General features: G+C 40.8%; 1 protein-coding gene across 1 annotated transcript in view; it reads right to left on the bottom strand.

Moving 5' to 3' along the window:
• Positions 1–23,311, bottom strand: part of DSCAM (DS cell adhesion molecule) — a 717,945-nt gene that overhangs the window by 86,209 nt on the left and 608,425 nt on the right. The window contains exon 30 of the mRNA XM_053705914.1: positions 5,665–5,862. Within this exon, the coding sequence (XP_053561889.1) occupies positions 5,665–5,862 (198 nt within the window). The remainder of the gene's footprint in view (positions 1–5,664; positions 5,863–23,311) is intronic.

Here is a 23,311-nt window from a genome sequence, read left to right as displayed (position 1 = left end):
CCTACCTGTCAAACCGTACCTTTAGTGTAGCCTTCTCTGGGGCCTCCTCTACCCCATCACCACTTTTTTGGGGGGTACCGCAAGGCTCTGTCCTCGGTTCCTTTCTCTTCTCAATCTACACGTCATCATTAGGTTCCCTAATAAAGTCCCACGGGTTCCAATATCATTTGTATGCCGACAACACCCAAATCTACTTCTCTGCACTAGACCTATTTCCTTCCTTGCTAACCTGTGTCACTAACTGTCTTTCTCACATCTCTTCCTGGATGTCCTCTTACTACCTCAAGCTAAATCTCTCCAAAACTGAGCTCCTTATTTTCCCTCCTTCTTCCAAAATCTCCACCCCAACTGTCGACAACTCCATCATTACCCCTACCCCGCATGCCCAATGTCTTGGGGTCACACTTGACTCAGATCTTTCTTTCACTCCTCACATTCAGTCTTTGGCTAGATCCTGCCGCTTCCACCTTAAAAACATCTCTAAAATTAGACATTTGCTTACACAAGACATAAATAAGACGACTCGACTACTGCAACTCTGTCCCCTCTGGTCTCCCCAGCTGCTGCCTAGCTCCTTTACAATCCATAATGCAGGCCCGGACTGGCCATAGGGCATAACGGGCATTTGCCCAGTGGGTCGCCGGTTACCTTAGCCCCGCCCACTGACCGAGACAGTGCTGCAGTGTTTACTTGGTTTGTTGCTGTGGTGCCCCAGTGTTTGCGCGCTAAAAGGAGGTAAAGGCTTATGTATTTTTCTTATTTATGGGGTCTGATCACACATGTAACTAATATGACTGCTCTGCTGTGATGTATATTTAGTTAGTTAACTTAGTTTGTTTCTGGCGGTGGCCCAGTGTGTATGCACGCAACCCTACATGGCACAGCCACAACATCAAATACATTTGAGCCTGGCCGCTGTAACTAAGGCTGCATCTGCCGAGTGCCGACTGCTTGTTGTTCTTCCCACTCCCCCTTAACATTAAAGTTACAGTCTTACAGTAATAATAGCTAATTGACCACGCTGAACTAAGGAACTTCCTAAACACAGATATCTATGCATTATATACCGCACTGTATATAATGTAGATATCTGTGTTTAGGAAGTACAGCGTGGTCAGTTAGTTATCATTTCTGTAAGGCTGTAACTTTAGTCTCAAGGGGGAGAGGAAAGAAAAACATGAAGTTGGCACTCGGCAGATTCAGCCTAAGTGACTGTAGCAAAAAAGCAGACACACGTTACTGGCTTCCTCCCAGAGGCGTAACTAGAAACCACAGGGCCCAGGTGCAAGAATTTAAGAAGAGCCCCCCCACCCCCTCCCCCACAAAAAAAGTGAATTTGATACACAGAATTTTTTTTTGAATCATGTTACATGTCTGCAAAAGGAGGTACCCTGTGCCCACAGTCTGTGAGATGGTCTGACCACCTATTACTGTATATAGTGACACTGTTTAACCCACCAGTACTATATATAGTGAGTTAGTGACACAGTCTGTAATCTGCCGGTGAGATGGCTGGCCTGACCCTACCCACCCCAGTTCTTTATAAAGTGACCACAGTAGTCTTTGACATAGTCCAGCACCCCCATACTATATATAGTGGTACTTTATAGTGACACTGTTTACCCCATCCCCCCATGCTGTAGTAACAAGGTCTGTAATTTGCTGGTTCCACAAACATACACACACACACACATGCATAAATACACTTACAGTCACATACATACACACACATAAACACCAATGGGTAAAACAGAAAGACTAACCCCTGTAGTCAGAGACAATAGTAAAACATCATGTCACACTCACATGATATCAGTGCAGGCAGTGGCTGGCCAACTTTTTTTTAAGCTTTTTTTTTAAGCTGGGCCCCAATCCTTGGGGGCCCAGTCACAATTGCTAACTCTACCCCCCCGGTAGTTTCGCCCATGCTTCCTCCCCCAGTCGCCCTTCAGTAGTTTAGTAGCAACAGTCTTCCTCTCCCGCACTGCTAGAATTGAGAGGTAGAGCAGAGGAATCTAAGCTTTATGTGGTGCAATGTAGCTCCGTGTGCTAAACACTGCTTATATCATCTTGACAGGCAGTGTTTAGACAGAAGCTAAATCCCAAAGCAAAAAGCTTCCTATGTGAATGTGTGTGCTTTCTATGTAGCAATAACGTCTCTGCAGAGTGCAGACTAATAACAGAGGTGTAACTAGAAACCACAGGGCCCAGGTGCAAGAATCTATATGCTTGTGTATATGTGTGGTGTGCGTGCATATGAGTGTGTATATATGTGTGGTGTGCGTGCTTATGAGCGTATCTATGTTTGGTGTGTGTGCTTATTAGCGTATTTATGTGTGGTGTGCGTGCATATGAGTGTGTGTATGTGGGTAGTTATATAAAAAATGGGGGAGGAGTGGGCTGCTTTGCTTTAAAATGCCCAGGCCTATTTTTGGTCCCAGTTCGGCTCTGCCATAATGAATGCCTCTGCCAGACTCATCTTCCTTACACGTCACTCTTCATCTACTGCACCTCTCTGCCAATCCCTTCACTGGCTTCCTCTTGCCTCCAGGATTAAACACACAAAATTCTCACTCTGACATACAAAGCCCTCAACTGCACTGCTCCCCCCCTATATCTCAGATCTTGTCTCCAGATACTCTCCCTCCTTCTTCTTGTTACCTCCTCACACTCCCGTTTACAGGACTTCTCCAGACTGGCTCCCATCTCGTGGAACTCTCTGCCTCGCTCCACAAGACTCTCCCCTAGTTTTGTAAGCTTCAAGCACTCCCTAAAGACTCTACTGTTCAGGGATGCATACAACCTACACTAACCTTTCTTTATACAGTTTCCTCTCCTCCATTGCTATCACCTTGAACCCCCTTAGCATGTAAGCCTTCTTTAGAGCTGACTACAACAGTGCGACTCTTGGCAGGGCCCTCTACCCATCTGATCCCTATAATTGCTACTTTGCATACTGCCTACGTTTATAGCGCTGCGGAATCTGTTGGCGCTCTACAAATAACCGATAATAATAATAATAAAATGCATTGTGCCTCCAAGAAGATATTTACGAGTGGAGAGCTCCCGCTCAAGCGTAAACTTAGCTAGACGGAGGCTTTTTGCATGTTTTGGATAGTGTGCATATTAATAGTTGAAAGAAAAAAGTTTGCACGCATGCGAAACCCGATGTGCATTAACCAAATATCATGACTGTGTTAACTTCTCCCTGTATAAGTCAACGAAGAGCGCAGAAGAAAAAACCTAACACTAATCCGACAGCTGTTATAAATAGTTTACATTCAAATGTTCTTCACTTACAGGATAATATACTTTTTATTGTAAATACATATTTCTCTATATATATATCTGTATATGCCTATACCTTTATACCTATTCCTATAGATATATAGGTATATATATATATATATATATTTTACATTAACATTATCAGAGATATATAAAAATATATATTTAATAATAAAAAGTACATTATTTTATATGTGAAGAACATAGGAAACAAAAATATCATTAATGAGCATCAGGGTTCCCGACTTAGGTCCAACGCTGTTAGGTTAGTGCAGATGAAGATGTGCTAACTTCAATACGAGTTATTGAAATATTAAATATTCAATATTAAAAAATATTAATAAAAATGATTACATATTATTATACATACTATAAAATATATCTATATTTTACAGAATATATGTAACAAGCCATTTATTTATTCTTTGTGCAGACTTTATTTGCTGTGGCTGAAAACCACACCTATTAATTGCAGTTATACAGGACACTGAAATCCATTAACACAAACTAGTAGCCCATTATGTGGTATAACAAGAATTATGAAAAGTATTAAATTATTAAATGCACACTGTATAACTCAATAAAACCTTCCTTAAATAGCAGTATTGACAATAAACAAAAGCATAATAAACTGGATACTAATATGGAGAATGATCAAACCTATAATGAATACAAGTGAGTAATATATCTTAAAATTATTTTACAACCAATAGCAGAATAATCACTCTGCCTGGTCTGAAGGTAAGGACGACCTCATAACAAGTAAATGTATTAATTTTAAGGCTCATAAAAACTATTAAAAATAATATCTGTCCTGGAGAAGTTGTTTAACCAATTTTTCTTTTATTTGGAATTAAGCCAAAAAGCTATGTATTTCAGTATTTCTCTTGTTGCAGAGTAAAGCTTCCCATAATCACCCAGTAAGCTTATGCCAACAACGCTAGTGTAGAATCACTTAGAAGTGAATTGTAGGCATGCTTTAAACTAAGCTAAGGAATTTCACCTTTTTGAGTACAGGCAATTTCCCCTGGAACTCTCCATTTATCATGTGTTCTCATTGAGATTACATTAAATATTTATAATGTGAGTCTCTGTGCTTTATCATAGGCTGTTACTGAGTTCTGAAAGAATCGCTAGCTCAAGCAAACTTGTAATACTGAAAAAAAGGGAAGACTGATAACATGTACTCCCAAAGTCCTACTGTATTGGACACAAAAAAGAAAATAAAGGTATTTTTTTCATAGACTTTAAAGGGACATTAAACACTTTGAGATGGTAATATAAAATGATAAATTGTATATATATATATATATATATATATATATATAAACTAAATATAAATATAAATATTATTTATTTTGTAACCTTTTTCTGTAATTCTATTCTGAAATTGTGGGCTTTTCAGTTGATGTTAGAAATTGAAGTGCAGAACACTGTTATATTCCAGACATTGTGTGCCATTGTATGCAGACTCTAGTGACCTATGTATAGCTACAACATGGCAGCTCCCATTGTTTTATAGGCACTAAAGACTAGATTACAAGCGATATTAGCGCACCACTTTGTAATACCAGTGCACGATAATGTACACTGGTATTACAAGTTAGCTGCAATGCGAACGCAAGCTTGTGTTCGCATTGCTAGGATGCATTGTGCTCACAAGAGTGCACTTCCATAGGCTCCTATGGGAGGCTTGTTCTGATGCCGTCACACACAGCATCAGAAGTTCAGCGCCAGTGAAAGGGGTAAGTCGCGCAGCGATGGCCGCATACAAATATATATGTATATGCTGATATAATTATATATTTATGTGTTAATATGTGTATATACACATATTAACACATAAATATATATGTATATAAGCATATACATATATATTTACTGGGAACACACAGTTACCATAGACCACTCCCACCAATTTTAACCCCAAAATACTGCCTAATGCAGTAATGTTATTAAAAAATAAAGATGCTGGATTGTGTGATCTATGTTAGATCTGTGTATCTTCCATACAGCAAAATTACAAGTTTTGCGGTACAGTTATACCACTTAAAAATTGCCCATTGCTGGCGGCATATGCAGGTCTCCCGTATTTCAAGTCATGGCAATACGGCTATACCGCTAGCATTTTAGCCTTTAGAAATGTGTTTAAAAATATATATAAAATAGAGGAGTTTTTTAATACGTTTTTCATCTATGTATCTGTATCCTTCTTGATCATAATTATCAGTAATTAAGTAAAGTAGGCCCAGTCTCTGAGGGAAAAATTACTCTTAATAAAACTAAGAAATAGTACCAGGGTACTTGTCGGAGATGACTGAAGCAGTAAAATTGGTTATCAGCACAAAAATAAGTATTATACAAATAAAAACATACCTGTGTCCTGTGACGGGCTCACACTGTAGCTGTCACTTTCCTTGTCCACTGACCCTGCAGCTCGGGGGGTAGGAAGTCTCCAATCTGTTGTAAGCGTGTGCGCAGATATGGTAGGATGAGGCCTGTTGAGGGTCCACTGGCTAGCATATCTGTTGCGAGCAGCAGGCCCAGCCTTTGCATTTTTTCTGGTGGTTGGATCTGTAAATTATCCAAAGAAACACAAATAAATTGTAGTAAATTCCTAAATAGTAAGAGTTGGCATTTTTTTACAAAACAAACGTAGGAAGGGTTAAAGGTACTATTAATCTGAAACTGTGTATAAAATACTAACTTTTGAGGCATCAAAATATTAGCTAATCTGTAGTTATATTATATTAAAAGGGCAGTATTCTATAGAATTTTTATTGTTTTAACAAGATAGATAATCACTTTATTACCCATTCCCCAGTTTTGCATAACCAACCGGTTATGTTTATATACTTTTACCTCTTTGATTACCTTTTATTTAAGCCTCTGCAGATTGCCCTTTTATTTCAGTTCTTTTGACAGACTTGTATTTTAGCCAATCAGTGCTGACTCATAAATATGTTCCACAGGAGTGAGCACAATGATATCTATATGGCACACATAAACTAGTGCTGTCTAGCTGTGAAAAACTGTCAAAATGCAATGAGATTAGAGGGGGTCTTCAAGGGCTTGGGAAATTAGCATATGAGTCTACCTAGGTTTAGTTTTTATCCAAGAATACCAAGAGAACCAAGCAAATATAGTGATAAATGTAAATTGGAAAGGTGTTTAAAATTGCATGCCCTGTCAGAATCATGAAAGTTTAATTTTGACTAGACTGTCCCTTTAACTACATTGGGATAAAAGATAAGATCAACATTATACAGCTTTATTGATGTGAACTGCTGTCAAGTGCTAAATATCTAGTGCAAGTATCACTCTCATCTAGCCACTAGATAATATACTACCTGGGTATCATATTTAGTTAAGATGAATGTTTACTATTACCATTTAGGTCCCTTGAGCACTCATTTTTTGGTTGTAGTGGTGCAGGGGCGTATTGTGGCCTATGCCAACAAGGCCGTTGCCTAGGGCAGCAGATTTGGGAGGGTCAGCACATCTGCCCTATCCTCTCTCTAAAAGCCAGCAAACAGTACAGTGAGCGATAAAGTGTAGGCTTTTACATAGAAGACAAGCTGCTCCTTTAAACCATTGCTTCATTTAGAGCGGCCGGCATTTTTGCAGTGGAAGCATTCTTGGTGAGAAACTTTCCCGGGGATATGCTTACAAGGTGAGGCTGGAGGAGAAGACCTTGTGCTGATACGCTGCCTCCCCTTGTCAGCTGAGGTGGGTCTGTGAGCGCAGTGTTTATTGCAGGTCTTAGTAACTAAAAGACTTTATGCGTCTGTGCACTGCTTAGATCAGCTTGTGATGTCTAATCATAAACTCTCAGTGCTAATGTATGTTAGCTACTAATAGCTGGCTTTCTCTGCATTCATGTGATGTCTAATCATAAACTCTCAGCGCTAATGTATGTTAGCTACTAATAGCTAGCTTTACCTGCATTCATGAATCCACAGAGTAAATAGTAAACGGACACTGCTGGTGCAATGCTGCCCCCTGCAGATTCGCCACTAGCATGGGGTGTCAATCAACCCGAATGTATTCGATCTGGTTGATTTCTGGTGATTTCTGTCCGCAGCCTCAGAGCAGGCGGACAAGTCATAACTTCTGTTTCGGGCGAGCCATGTGGAGCTTTATAAATATGCCCCATGATCTCCAGAATGGTACACAGTTTTCCACATTGTGTACCAACATTTAAATCTAAATTAACGACTCCCAAGTCCCGTTCCTCTTTAGGTACAGTCAGTAATGTACCATTGAGACTATAATTGGCCTTTTGGGTTTTTGGATCCTATATGCATAATTTTGCTCTTGGAAATATTACATTTCAGATCCCATGTATTTTCCCAGTCCTACATTTTTTTCTAATATCACTTACTTTTTTTTAATATCACTGTTACTAAATGTTTTTATCATCAGCAAACCTAGTGATCCTTTAGCTTTCATGTATTAGATACTGGCTGTGGAGAGGTGAATTCTGTACCTGCTGTATATGTATCGTCTTATATTATACATAATCATTTTACATGAGAATAAGAACATAATAAAAATATATTTAGTATTAGTATGATAATTCTCAAAGGAATAATTCAGTCAACTGAGGCTATCTATGGCTGACTCAAGGGCACACTATCTCAAAAGCACTCCTTAAACTTTGCATTATGTTTTTTTGACCTTCCTTTGAATGCTACTGTAGTACTGGACTTTTTAATAGTTGGTTATCGACCAGTTGGATTTGCAAGCTAAAGTAGTTGGTATAACACATTGATTCTGAAACGCTTTTGGGAATTCACCATGATTATAGTGCTGTTTTATTTGTTATTATACCTTTGAGAGCTATTGAGAGCAAATTATTGAGAAATCACTAGTATCTTTTCAGGCAGTTGTTGGGTTTATGACCACAGGATATATTTAGTCACAAAGATTGTGGCTTTATCTCTTTACATTTATATGTAACCAATGACAGCAGCACAATATAAGGAACAGATTGTTCCTAAACTGCTAAAAGACCTTTAGGCAAAGTACATTTAAATGATAAATACTTTTTTCTTTGTAAATGTATTTTGCTCAGTTTTTGGAAACGTACATTTTAATACCCAGTACTTTTTATATCTCAGATAATCTATACATTCTATAAATTACAACCTATGTATCCTTCCCTAGGTTACAGAGAAATTTCTGTATTTATGCAACCAATAAGAGCGAGGTGGCCAAAGCTACCACAAGTTACTAGTTAAAGTAAGAACTTGTATTTTGGCATTGAAAGATTTTTTTTCTTTTAAAGGGACAGTCAACCATAGAATTGTTATTGTTTTAAAAGATAGATAATCCCTTTATTACTCATTCCCCAGTTTTGTATAACCAACACAGTTATATTAATGTACTTTTTACCTTTGTGATTACCTTGTATCTAGGAACCTTCTTCCAGCCCCCTGATCACATGACTGTGACTGTTTATTATCTATTGTCTTAAATTTAGCATTGTATTGTGCTAGATCTTAAATAACTTTCTGTGCCTTAACACAGTGTTATCTATATAGCCCACGTGTACTTTCTGTCTCTTTGTGTTGAAAAGAGATTTAAAAAGCATGTGATAAGAGGCAGCCCTCAAAGGCTTAGAAATTAGCATATGAGCCTACCTATGTTTAGTTTAAACTAAGAATACCAAGAGAAAAAAGCAAATTTGATGGTAAAAGTAAATTGGAATGTCAATTAAAATTAAAAGTCTTATCTGAATAATGAAAGTTTAATTTATACTTGACTGTCCCTTTAAGTTTGTTATATATTTAATTTAACCATATGATTATATTAAATCAACTGTGTATATCCTATCCAATTGTGACCTAGTTTCCATTGCTGTTGTAAACTGTGCAAACTAATAGTAACAGAAAATATCTCTATATACTTTAATGGACATATTTGTTAGCACCATTATGCATAGTTTACAACCGCAGTGTTAACTGGGCCTGTATCTGAAATTACTAAATGCTACAAATTATAACTTTCCCATTTAAACCAGAATCTAACACTATTGTGACCAAAAAAAACCACTGTGAAACAAATTTGTATCATATTCACACATTTATATCCTGCAAAAGAACACAACAAACTTTAAATTATATGTCTTTTATGACTATTAATTAAAGGGGCAGTCAACTCAAAAATAAACTTTCATGATTCAAATAGGGCATGTCATTTTAAATGACTTTCCAATTTACTTTTATCACAAATTTTGCTTTGATCACTTGGTATTCTTAGTTGAAAGCTAAACCTAGGTAGGCTCATATGCTAATTTCTTGAAGGCTGTCTCTTATGTGAATGCATTTCAACAGTTTTTCACCACTAGAGGGCGTTATTTCATGTGTGTCATAAAGATAACATTGAGCTCACGCACGTGAAGTTTCCTAGGAGTAAGCACTGACTGGCTAAACTGCATGTCTGTCAAAAGAACTAAAATAAGAGGGCAGTTTTCAGAGGCTTAGATACAAGGTAATAACAGAGGTAAAAATTATATTATTATAACCGTGTTGGTTATGCCAAACTGGGGAATGGGTAATAAAGGGATTATCTATCATTTTAAACAACAAAAATTCTGGTGTTGACTGTCCGTTTAAGTCATTTGGGTTTAGCCATCACTAAAAATTTTAAACACTTCAGAACGTATTTACAATTTTGATAATCATTACTAAACTGTTAAATACAAATGGTCATTGCATTCCACAGTTTAAAACAAATCAAGCACATAGTCTGTTCAAAATTTGACATAGCATTTTTTTCCCATGGACCAATATAAATAGACTGATATCAGCACTGCATATTTAAAGGGACATTAAACACTAAATACATGCTAGATAGAATGATGCATTTAAAGAAAAGATTAGTCCATGACTAACATGTAGATGTATTTTTTAAAGTTTCATTAGTTGTTTAAAAAGTGACAAAATAAGTGTAAAGTTTTAGTGCCTATAAAACACTGGGAGCTGCCATGTTGTAACTTGTGTTACCTTCTCTGCTGTGGCCAATTAGGGTCAGTTATAAATAGGTCACTAGAGTGTGCAGCCAATGGTTGTGCTGGATTTAACAGTGTTCTGCACTTCCATTTCTAACAGGAACTGAAAAGCTCACAATTTCAGAATGGAATTACAGGCAAAGAGGACAAAACAAATAATGAAAGTATATTGCAGAGTTGTTTTATTATATACAATTTATCATTTTATATTACCATCTCAAAGTGTTTAATGTCCCTTTAATCACTAATTATGTTGCATATCTTAAGCACTAAAAGACTAAAAATATTAAGTAACTATATGTATCTCACAATTAAATACTTTATCAAATAAAACAGGTAACTATAGATATATGTGCAAAATGTTGACTTTTACTTGCGGTTCATGATTTATTTACAGAAAGAGAGCAAAGCTGCAAGGAACTGCATATAGACTGGCTGGGTATGCAAGGGTTTGATGTTGTGCGATGTAGATATCTTTTTTTTTTCCTGACTGTTGCTCTGTAGAACACCCATTGTATTATTTATAAGATTTTCAGCAGTACCTTTGTGTAGTATTTATTTTGCGTCTAAAACAAATCACTCAGGTTGGAAGTATTAGCTCGTTGCTGCAGACACAGCACATACAATACAATACATTTAACTTTAACCCACAAAAAGAAGCAATTTTTCAGTGTCATATTTAATCATATATTGAGAGTTTACCCCCTGTTGAATTACATCTCAAGGACCAGGCAGGCATGTCCCAGTGTCACTAGTGCTGGGGGAAATGTTAGACAATTCACTTCTATAATGTTTTGATGTAAATTTCAATCTTATGTCCTGAAGGAAAATGGGTTTTAATAACTTCTTTGTCTAGCAGGCAATTTTCATTTCACTGCCAACCTTGTGTCTTTTTATCTTTTTTGTCCCTGACCTAAATTATATGATAAAACTGTCAATGCTGAGTACAACTGACTTTACCTAAAATTATGTTTCAAACAAGAAAAGAAACCAAATTGTTGCATATTTTGTAATATTATATTGTCTATTTACAGCAGTGTTAATTTCGTCGACTAAAACTAGACTAAAATGACTATAAAACTAAAGAAATTCTGATGACTAAAATACGACTAAAACTAAAATGACATTTTAGTCAAAAGACTATGACTAAAACTAAATCAAAATTTGCTGACAAAAACATTTTATGCAAGGTGTTATAATCAATCCATATCCAATTACTGCTCTTTTGTAAAATTTACGAAACTTAATTTTCTTAAATTTTAAGATATATAAAGACATGTTATATACCACAACAGTTAAATCTGTTAAATCTGTATTGCATGTTCAAACCTTAATACCATAAATAAAAACAGGTTAATAAACCTTTACTCCAGGAGTATATAATGAGTTTGGAAGTTCTAGAGCAGTGCTAATATCGTTGCCGAAAATGTTTCAAATCTGTGAACAATCAATTGATTCTTCCTATAGAAATAAGCATAACTCATGAATAATGGTTTAAGTTATGCTGTGCCTGTGCTATCTGCAGAAACTTTTTGCTGTGTTGAGTTACTTGATTCTTGTTTTAATTATTAACAGAGAACTGTTAAAGTTTTTATATTGGGTAATATGTTCAATACAGCCAATACAGTTTACAGTTTTGTTTTTTATATTTTAAAGTTGCACTTCTGTTTGTTTATGAAACTTGGTTTTATTTAATTTTAAGTTTAATAAAGATGTTACATATCACAACGGCTAAATCTGTGTCTGTATTGCAGGTTTAAACCTTAATACCATAAATAATAACAGGTGTTATGTTTACTCCTGGAGTATATAATCAGTTTGCAAATTATAGATAAATGCTTAAATAATGCATTACACTTTAAAGTGAAGGTAAAGTTTCCGGGAAATGAAAGCAGTAGTGTGTTAATTCTTCAAAATATAGCATGATCGCTAAGTTTTTATGTCATATTTCTATATATATCAATATAAAATCAATACTTTATCTGTACGTGTCCTGCCGATTAAAGCTCCGCCTTCAAGTTATTTCCTGCTTTCTTGGTGTATTACGTATAGAGCGTTGACACCCGCTCTATACGTATGGTAAATGCGCGTTCTCGATTTTATTCAATCTTGCGCATGCGCACACTACGGCTCAACCTCAATTTGCGCCTGCGCGACTAAAAACTATTACATTCTGAAGCGCATGCGTTAATCCCGTTGCAACATAGTATTGAATGAATATCTATTCATTCATTACTATCTTGCAAGCGAACTGTAAAGGCTGCTTTTTGTTTTCTACGCTTTTCGATTAGCATAAAAGAAATTGCTAATTGTTGCTAAACCAAGTGCGTTCGGCAGAGTTGCTTGAGTGAAGGAGATTTGCGCATGCGCAAATCTTGAACGAGCACGGCTTATAAGATACAGGAAGTGTATCTAACGCATGCGCAGATCCAATAGTTATGCGGTGACGTCAAATGACGGCCGCCTAACGGCCAGACAGATAATTGGCTACTAGAACAACGTGACCTGGCTGCAGAAAAAAAAATAATAATACGGGCAGATTACAGAACCAGGAGAATAGAGTTATAAATATCGGATAAAACGGTAAATATCGAATTTTAACGAAATTGATGAATTAAACTAACATTATTTTTTAGGCGACTGACATTTGAAAAGTAATAAAGATGCTAACTTTACCTTCACTTTAACTAAACCCCTTAGATTTTGGTCGACTAAAATCTACTGGAGATTCAGCCGACTAAAATCTACTGGAGATTCAGTCGACTAAAACTAGACTAAAACTAAAACAATTCAGATGACTAAAAGACGACTAAAACTAAAATGGCATTAGTCAAAAGACTAAAACTAAGACTAAATTGAAATTTGCCGTCAAAATTAACACTGATTTACAGACATTTTAGCAAGTGGAACACCTATACATCAAGGAAACAAACAGATGGATTAGATATGAGTGAAAGGTGTAAATTGTTTTGTGAAACATTTTAAGAATTACTAGTTTGTTTATGAATAAAATATTTTCCAAAGGTTTTTCTTGGGCTTCAATTTTCTATTGTCAATGAGGTAGCAAAAAAAAATATTGAATGGACGTGCAAACACACGTGCACACAAAACCACCTGCCTGAAAGCAGAGCACGATGGTAATTTATTAAGGGCCAGATTACAAGTGGAGCGCTAAATATCGCTTTCATGAAAGCGATATTTGCACTCCTGTGTAATACCAGAGCACGCTAATGTGCGCAGGTATTACAAGTTCACAGCAATGTGAACGCAACCTCACATTCGCATTGCTGGGAAGCATTTCTCTCAAAAGAGCACGCTTCCATATGCTCCTATGGAAGCCTCTTCTGATGCCGGGACACTGCTGGCGCCAAGCAGAACTTGACACCAATTCAATCAGCAGTGCTAGTTACACATCTGAGTCATGTGACTAGCAATATTGATTGGATCAGAGGCAGGATCCACTCAGGATCGGCAATGTACCGCAGGTACTGAGCAACACTTCTACTGTGAATTCAACCCCTTTGCAAGAGTTAAACACATAGTAGAGCAGAGTTCATAGTCAGAAAATGACATGCTCTAACGGATTAGAACATGTCATTTATTGGCTATTATGGCCCTTTAAAGGGATAAAAAGCTCAAAATTCAAATATGCATGGGACAATTTTAATTTTATATAGAAGCGTTTCAATTTACTTAATTATCCAAAATGCTTCAAGTAAAAGTTATCACTGTTTTATCATGGCATACACACATATGCTACATGTGACTAAGGGATCAGGGTTCAAACACCATACCTGCTCAGATAGCTGGCGGTGGTGCGTACTGCATCAGTGGAGACTTCGTTTGTAGTACACAACCCACTGATGAATCTTTGAGAAGGTGTAATGCTTAAATGCTGGCACAGAGGGCACTCACAGCCAGTGATCCCTCTAAGGTCAGTTTGGTGAGCAGCCCAGCACTGAAACAGTTTGGGCTAGATTGTAAGTGACGTGCAAAATATCGCTTCCGCGAAAGCAATATTTGTGCTCCACTTAGTAACATTTGCGTGCACTGGTATTGCAAGCTAGGTGCAATGCGAACGCAACCTCGTGTTTGCATTGCGCAAAAGCTTTGCACTTACAAGAGCGCGATTCCTTAGGCTCCAATGAGAGCCTCGTTCTCATGCCGTGAGAGTAGCACAGCGAAGGGGGTAAGTCGTGCAGCGATGGGCAGCAGATTGTAAATATATATGTATATATAATAAGGGAACCACACCTTGCAGTCTGCATTCAGTAGTCTTTGCTAATTGCTCTAATTAACTGTTTCACTTCTGGGCCGTTCACAAAACTAGCCTTAGAGGGAACACTGCTCACAGCATATGTGAGTATGCTGCTAAAAAATTCAGTAATAACTTTTACTAAAAGCATTTTCGTTAATGAAAATATACTACAAAATGCTTCTATGTAAAATTAAAATGCTCCCTTGCACATTTCCGTTTTGAGCTTTTATATCTTTAGCTGCAACCTGTGGCTGTGACATGGCGGTGTGCAGAAATCTCTGTGAATTCTGCAATTTTCCATTCGCCAAGTAGTAGTTTTTCTGCCAGATAATTTTCTCACAAAATGGGTTTTCTTGAATCAATGAATCAGAAAATCAAAGAAGAGTGTCAGCAACAAATGGAATTCAAAATGTATTAGCACATAAACAAAGTGACGTTTCGGGAACCACTTCCCTTAGTCATGCCATAAAACATAATGGTACAAAATATCCTTATATACCCTTATGCCACCAGGGGACAATATAGGTAAATTTACAAAGTTAACTATTTCACATCCAGGATTTTGGAACAATAACTCATAATTATTTAGAATGCAATGTATCCCTTACCCCTTTTACTGTTCAGCATAAGGGATACATTGCATTCTAAATAATTTTGAGTTATTGTTCCAAAATCCTGGATGTGAAAAAGTTAACTTTGTAAATATAACTCTATTGCCCCCTGGTGGCATAAGGGTATATAAGGATATTTTGTACCATTACGTTTTATTGCATGACTAAGGGAAGTGGCTCCTGAAACGTCGCTTTGTTTATGTGCTAATAAATTTTGAATTCCATTTGTTGCTGCCACTCTTCTTGGATTCTCTGATGTTACTGGGGATTTAAGTGGTGACCCCTGAGTGCGTTCAGTGGTTTGAGGTGCTGGACTGGACTCTCTGTCTTACTTTTCTTTTATCAATGCCAGAATCCTGAGTTTTTGTATCTTCCTATAACCCCCAACGCAGCTTCTTATGAGTTTCGAAGTAATTATGAGAACAAGACTCATTTTCCCTAATGCCTAAGCATCAAACAGAAAACAAGATTCTCGTGCAATTTTTGCAAAAGATTTTCCAACCCTCTAATCAATTAATCATTCTGCTAAGAGCCTTAGAAAATAAACTAATACATTACCAAGGCTGTAGTTAATTAAAGGAATGTAAATTATTTACTGGGATCTAAATTTAGTAGATTAATTAACAGACATTTGCTGCATAATTATTTAGCTACAAAATTATAAAAAGGAACATTTCTTTTTTTTTAAAATAGCTTGTGCTTTCCTTTTCTTCCAAAAATTACAGCAATACAGTAAAATGGTCAGTTGTAGACTAAAGGGAGATGAAAGCACAAACAGAGAAAATGCTTTAATGTTTATAGCACGTTGTCCTCAATCACAATCTATCAAGAGCGTCTTTTTCGGGGCTACGTTTGGATCTGGCACGATCACAAAAGATCTATTATTGATGATTCTCGTACTCACAAATGGCTGATCCTTCCCCACCATTGAATACATGTAAGATACCCACACACCTTTATATACACCCTGCAGATACTGCCCCACTCTTACAAACATCCTCACTCACTTATCCATTCTCACAGGCTTTCTGATATACTCTCCAATCTTTCTGCACTCCCTGCTGGCCCTCACACCTTATACACTCCCTGTAGCCCCTCACTTACACCTTATACACTCCCTGTAGCCCCTCACTTACACTTTATACACTCCCTGTAGCCCCTCACTTACACCTTATACACTCCCTGCTGGCCCTCACTTACACCTTATACACTCCCTGTAGCCTCTCACTTACACCTTATACACTCCCTGCAGGTCTCACTTACAACTTATACACCCCCGGAAGCCTCACTTACACCTTATACACTCCCTGTAGCCCCTCACTTACACCTTATACACTCCCTACAGGTCTCACTTACACCTTATACACTCCCTGCAGCCCCTCACTTACACCTTATGTACTCCCTGCTGGCCCTTACTTACACCTTATACACTCCCTGCTGGCCCTCACTTACACCTTATACACTCCCTGTAGCCCCTCACTTACACCTTATACACTCCCTGCAGCCCCTAACTTACACCTTATACATTCCCTGCTGGCCCTCACTTACACCTTATACACTCCCTGCTGGCCCTCACTTACACCTTATACACTCCCTGCTGGCCCTTACTTACACCTTATATACTCCCTGCTGGCCCTTACTTAAACCTTATACACTAACTGCTGGCCCTCACTTACACTTTATACACTCCCTGTAGCCACTCACTTACACCTTATACACTCCCTGCTGGCCCTCACACCTTATACACTCCCTGTAGCCCCTCACTTACACCTTATACACTCCCTGCAGGCCCTCACTTACACCTTATACACTCCCTGCAGATCTCACTTACACCTTATACACTCCCTGCTGGCCCTCACTTACACCTTATACACTCCCTGCTGGCCCTCACTTACACCTTATACATTCCCTGTAGCCCCTCACTTAAACCTTATACACTTCCTGCAGGTCTCACTTACACCTTATACACTCCCTGCTGGCCCTCACTTACACCTTATACACTCCTTGCTGGCCCTCATTTACACCTTATACACTCCTTGCTGGCCCTCACTTACACCTTATACACTCCCTGTAGCCCCTCACTTACACCTTATACACTCCCTGCTGGCCCTCACTTACACCTTATACACTCCCTGCTGGCCCTCACTTACACCTTATACACTCCCTGCTGGCCCTCACTTACACCTTATACACTCCCTGCTGGCCCTCACTTACACCTTATACACTCCCTGCTGGCCCTCACTTACACCTTATACACTCCCTGCTGGCCCTCACTTACACCTTATACACTCCCTGTAGCCCCTCACTTACACCTTATACACTCCCTGCAGCCCATCACTTACACCTTATACACTCCCTGCTGGCACTCACTTACACCTTATACACTCCCTGTAGCCCATCACTTACACCTTATACACTCCCTGCAGGTCTCACTTACACCTTATACACTCCCTGCTGGCCCTCACTTACACCTTATATACTCCCTGCTGGCCCTTACTTACACCTTATACACTCCCTGCTGGCCCTCACTTACACCTTATACACTCCCTGCAGGTCTCACTTACACCTTATACACTCTCTGTACCCCCCACACTTACACCTTATACACTCCCTGTAGCCCCTCACTTACACCTTATACACTCCCTGCTGGCCCTCACTTACACCTTATACACTCCCTGCTGGCCCTCACTTACACCTTATACAATCCCTGTAGCCCCTCACTTACACCTTATACACTCCCTGCAGCCCATCACTTACACCTTATACACTCTCTGCTGGCACTCACTTACACCTTATACACTTCCTGTAGCCCATCACTTACACCTTATACACTCCCTGTAGCCCCTCACTTACACCTTATACACTCCCTGCAGGTCTCACTTACACCTTATACACTCCCTGCTGGCCCTCACTTACACCTTATGTACTCCCTGCTGGCCCTTACTTACACCTTATACACTCCCTGCTGGCCCTCACTTACACCTTATACACTCCCTGCAGGTCTCACTTACACCTTATACACTCCCTGTACCCCCCACACTTACACCTTATACACTCCCTGTAGCCCCTCACTTACACCTTATACACTCCCTGCTGGCCCTCACTTACACCTTATACACTCCCTGCAGGTCTTACTTACACCTTATACACTCCCTGCAGGTCTCACTTACACCTTATACACTCCCTGCAGGTCTCACTTACACCTTATACACTCCCTGCAGGTCTCACTTACACCTTATACACTCCCTGCAGATCTCACTTACACCTTATACACTCCCTGCTGGCCCTCACTTACACCTTATATACTCCCTGCTGGCCCTCACTTACACCTTATATACTCCCTGCAGGTCTCACTTACACCTTATACACTCCCTGTAGCCCCTCACTGACACCTTATACACTTCCTGCAGGCCCTCACTTACACCTTATACACTCCCTGCAGGCCCTCACTTACACCTTATACACTCCCTGCAGGCCCTCACTTACACCTTATATACTCCCTGCTGGCCCTCACTTACACCTTATACACTCCCTGCAGGCCCTCACTTACACCTTATACACTCCCTACAGGCCCTCACTTACACCTTATACACTCCCTACAGGCCCTCACTTACACCTTATACACTCCCTGCTGGCCCTCACTTACACCTTATACATTCCCTGCAGGCCCTCACTTACACCTTATACACTCCCTACAGGCCCGCACTTACACCTTATACACTCCCTGCTGGCCCTCACTTACACCTTATACACTCCCTGCAGGCCCTCACTTACACCTTATACACTCCCTACAGGCCCTCACTTACACCTTATACACTCCCTACAGGCCCTCACTTACACCTTATACACTCCCTGCAGGCCCTCACTTACACCTTATACACTCCCTGCAGGTCTCACTTACACCTTATACACTCCCTGCTGGCCCTCACTTACACCTTATACACTCCCTGCTGGCCCTCACTTACACCTTATACACTCCCTGCATGCCTCACTTACACCTTATACACTCCCTGCAGGCCCTCACTTACACCTTATACACTCCCTGCAGGCCTCAATTACACCTTATACACTCCCTGCTGGCCCTCACTTACACCTTATACACTCCCTGCAGGCCCTCACTTACACCTTATACACTCCCTGCATGCCTCACTTACACCTTATACACTCCATGCAGGTCTCACTTACACCTTATACACTCCCTGCTGGCCCTCACTTACACCTTATATACTCCCTGCTGGCCGTTACTTACACCTTATACACTCCCTGCATGCCTCACTTACACCTTATACACTCCCTGCAGGCCCTCACTTACACCTTATACACTCCCTGCAGGCCCTCAATTGCACCTTATACACTCCCTGCTGGCCCTCACTTACACCTTATACACTCCCTGCATGCCTCACTTACACCTTATACACTCCCTGCAGGCCCTCACTTACACCTTATACACTCCCTGCAGGCCCTCAATTACACCTTATACACTCCCTGCTGGCCCTCACTTACACCTTATACACTCCCTGCAGGCCCTCACTTACACCTTATACACTCCCTGCATGCCTCACTTACACCTTATACACTCCCTGCAGGTCTCACTTACACATTATACACTCCCTGCAGGTCTCACTTACACCTTATACACTCCCTGCTGGCCCTCACTTACACCTTATATTCTCCCTGCTGGCCCTTACTTACACCTTATACACTCCCTGCTGGCCCTCACTTACACCTTATACACTCCCTGCATGCCTCACTTACACCTTATACACTCCCTGCAGGTCTCACTTACACCTTATACACTCCCTGCAGGCCCTCACTTACACCTTATACACTCCCTGCAGGTCTCACTTACACCTTATACACTCCCTGCAGGTCTCACTTACACCTTATACACTTCCTGCTGGCCCTCACTTATACCTTATACACTCTCTGCAGATCTCACACCTTATACACTCCCTGTAGCCCCTCACTTACACCTTATACACTCCCTGCAGGTCTCACTTACACCTTATACACTCCCTGCTGGCCCTCACTTACACTTTATGTACTCCCTGCTGGCCCTTACTTACACCTTATACACTCCCTGCTGGCCCTCACTTACACCTTATACACTCCCTGCATGCCTCACTTACACCTTATACACTCCCTGCAGGTCTCACTTACACCTTATACACTCCCTGCATGCCTCACTTACACCTTATACACTCCCTGCAGGTCTCACTTACACCTTATACACTCCCTGCAGGCCCTCACTTACACCTTATACACTCCCTGCAGGTCTCACTTACACCTTATACACTCCCTGCAGGTCTCACTTACACCTTATACACTTCCTGCTGGCCCTCACTTATACCTTATACACTCTCTGCAGATCTCACACCTTATACACTCCCTGTAGCCCCTCACTTACACCTTATACACTCCCTGCAGGTCGCACTTACACCTTATACACTCCCTGCTGGCCCTCACTTACACCTTATGTACTCCCTGCTGGCCCTTACTTACACCTTATACACTCCCTGCTGGCCCTCACTTACACCTTATACACTCCCTGCAGGTCTCACTTACACCTTATACACTCCCTGTAGCCCCTCACTTACACCTTATACACTCCCTGCTGGCCCTCACTTACACCTTATACACTCCCTGCAGGTCTTACTTACACCTTATACACTCCCTGCAGGTCTCACTTACACCTTATACACTCCCTGCAGGTCTCACTTACACCTTATACACTCCCTGCAGATCTCACTTACACCTTATACACTCCCTGCTGGCCCTCACTTACACCTTATATACTCCCTGCTGGCCCTCACTTACACCTTATATACTCCCTGCAGGTCTCACTTACACCTTATACACTCCCTGTAGCCCCTCACTGACACCTTATACACTTCCTGCAGGCCCTCACTTACACCTTATACACTCCCTGCAGGCCCTCACTTACACCTTATACACTCCCTGCAGGCCCTCACTTACACCTTATATACTCCCTGCTGGCCCTCACTTACACCTTATACACTCCCTGCAGGCCCTCACTTACACCTTATACACTCCCTACAGGCCCTCACTTACACCTTATACACTCCCTACAGGCCCTCACTTACACCTTATACACTCCCTGCTGGCCCTCACTTACACCTTATACATTCCCTGCAGGCCCTCACTTACACCTTATACACTCCCTACAGGCCCGCACTTACACCTTATACACTCCCTGCTGGCCCTCACTTACACCTTATACACTCCCTGCAGGCCCTCACTTACACCTTATACACTCCCTACAGGCCCTCACTTACACCTTATACACTCCCTACAGGCCCTCACTTACACCTTATACACTCCCTGCAGGCCCTCACTTACACCTTATACACTCCCTGCAGGTCTCACTTACACCTTATACACTCCCTGCTGGCCCTCACTTACACCTTATACACTCCCTGCTGGCCCTCACTTACACCTTATACACTCCCTGCATGCCTCACTTACACCTTATACACTCCCTGCAGGCCCTCACTTACACCTTATACACTCCCTGCAGGCCCTCAATTACACCTTATACACTCCCTGCTGGCCCTCACTTACACCTTATACACTCCCTGCAGGCCCTCACTTACACCTTATACACTCCCTGCATGCCTCACTTACACCTTATACACTCCATGCAGGTCTCACTTACACCTTATACACTCCCTGCTGGCCCTCACTTACACCTTATATACTCCCTGCTGGCCCTTACTTACACCTTATACACTCCCTGCATGCCTCACTTACACCTTATACACTCCCTGCAGGCCCTCACTTACACCTTATACACTCCCTGCAGGCCCTCAATTACACCTTATACACTCCCTGCTGGCCCTCACTTACACCTTATACACTCCCTGCATGCCTCACTTACACCTTATACACTCCCTGCAGGCCCTCACTTACACCTTATACACTCCCTGCAGGCCCTCAATTACACCTTATACACTCCCTGCTGGCCCTCACTTACACCTTATACACTCCCTGCAGGCCCTCACTTACACCTTATACACTCCCTGCATGCCTCACTTACACCTTATACACTCCCTGCAGGTCTCACTTACACATTATACACTCCCTGCAGGTCTCACTTACACCTTATACACTCCCTGCTGGCCCTCACTTACACCTTATATACTCCCTGCTGGCCCTTACTTACACCTTATACACTCCCTGCTGGCCCTCACTTACACCTTATACACTCCCTGCATGCCTCACTTACACCTTATACACTCCCTGCAGGTCTCACTTACACCTTATACACTCCCTGCAGGCCCTCACTTACACCTTATACACTCCCTGCAGGTCTCACTTACACCTTATACACTCCCTGCAGGTCTCACTTACACCTTATACACTTCCTGCTGGCCCTCACTTATACCTTATACACTCTCTGCAGATCTCACACCTTATACACTCCCTGCAGGCTCTCACTTACACCCTATACACTCCCTGCATGCCTCACTTACACCTTATACACTCCCTGCAGGTCTCACTTACACCTTATACGCTCTCTGCAGGTCTCACTTACACCTTATACACTCCCTGCTGGCCCTCACTTACACCTTATACACTCTCTGCAGATCTCACTTACACCTTATACACTCCCTGCAGGTCTCACTTACACCTTATACACTCCCTGCTGGCCCTCATTTACACCTTATACACTCTCTGCAGATCTCACTTACACATTATACTCTCCCTGCTGGCCCTCACTTACACCTTATACACTCTCTGCAGATCTCACTTACACCTTATACACTCCCTGCAGGTCTCACTTACACCTTATACACTCCCTGCTGGCCCTCACTTACACCTTATACACTCTCTGCAGATCTCACTTACACCTTATACACTCCCTGCTGGCCCTCACTTACACCTTATACACTCTCTGCAGATCTCACTTACACCTTATACACTCCCTGCAGGTCTCACTTACACATTATACACTCCCTGCTGGCCCTCACTTACACCTTATACACTCCCTGCAGGTCTCACTTACACCTTATACACTCCCTGCTGGCCCTCACTTACACCTTATACACTCCCTGCAGGCCCTCACTTACACCTTATACACTCCCTGCAGGTCTCACTTACACCTTATACACTCCCTGC

This window comes from Bombina bombina, chromosome 3 (assembly GCF_027579735.1).
Source record: "Bombina bombina isolate aBomBom1 chromosome 3, aBomBom1.pri, whole genome shotgun sequence".
In the NCBI taxonomy this organism is placed as follows: domain Eukaryota; kingdom Metazoa; phylum Chordata; class Amphibia; order Anura; family Bombinatoridae; genus Bombina; species Bombina bombina.
This window is presented reverse-complemented; position numbering and strand designations above follow the sequence as displayed.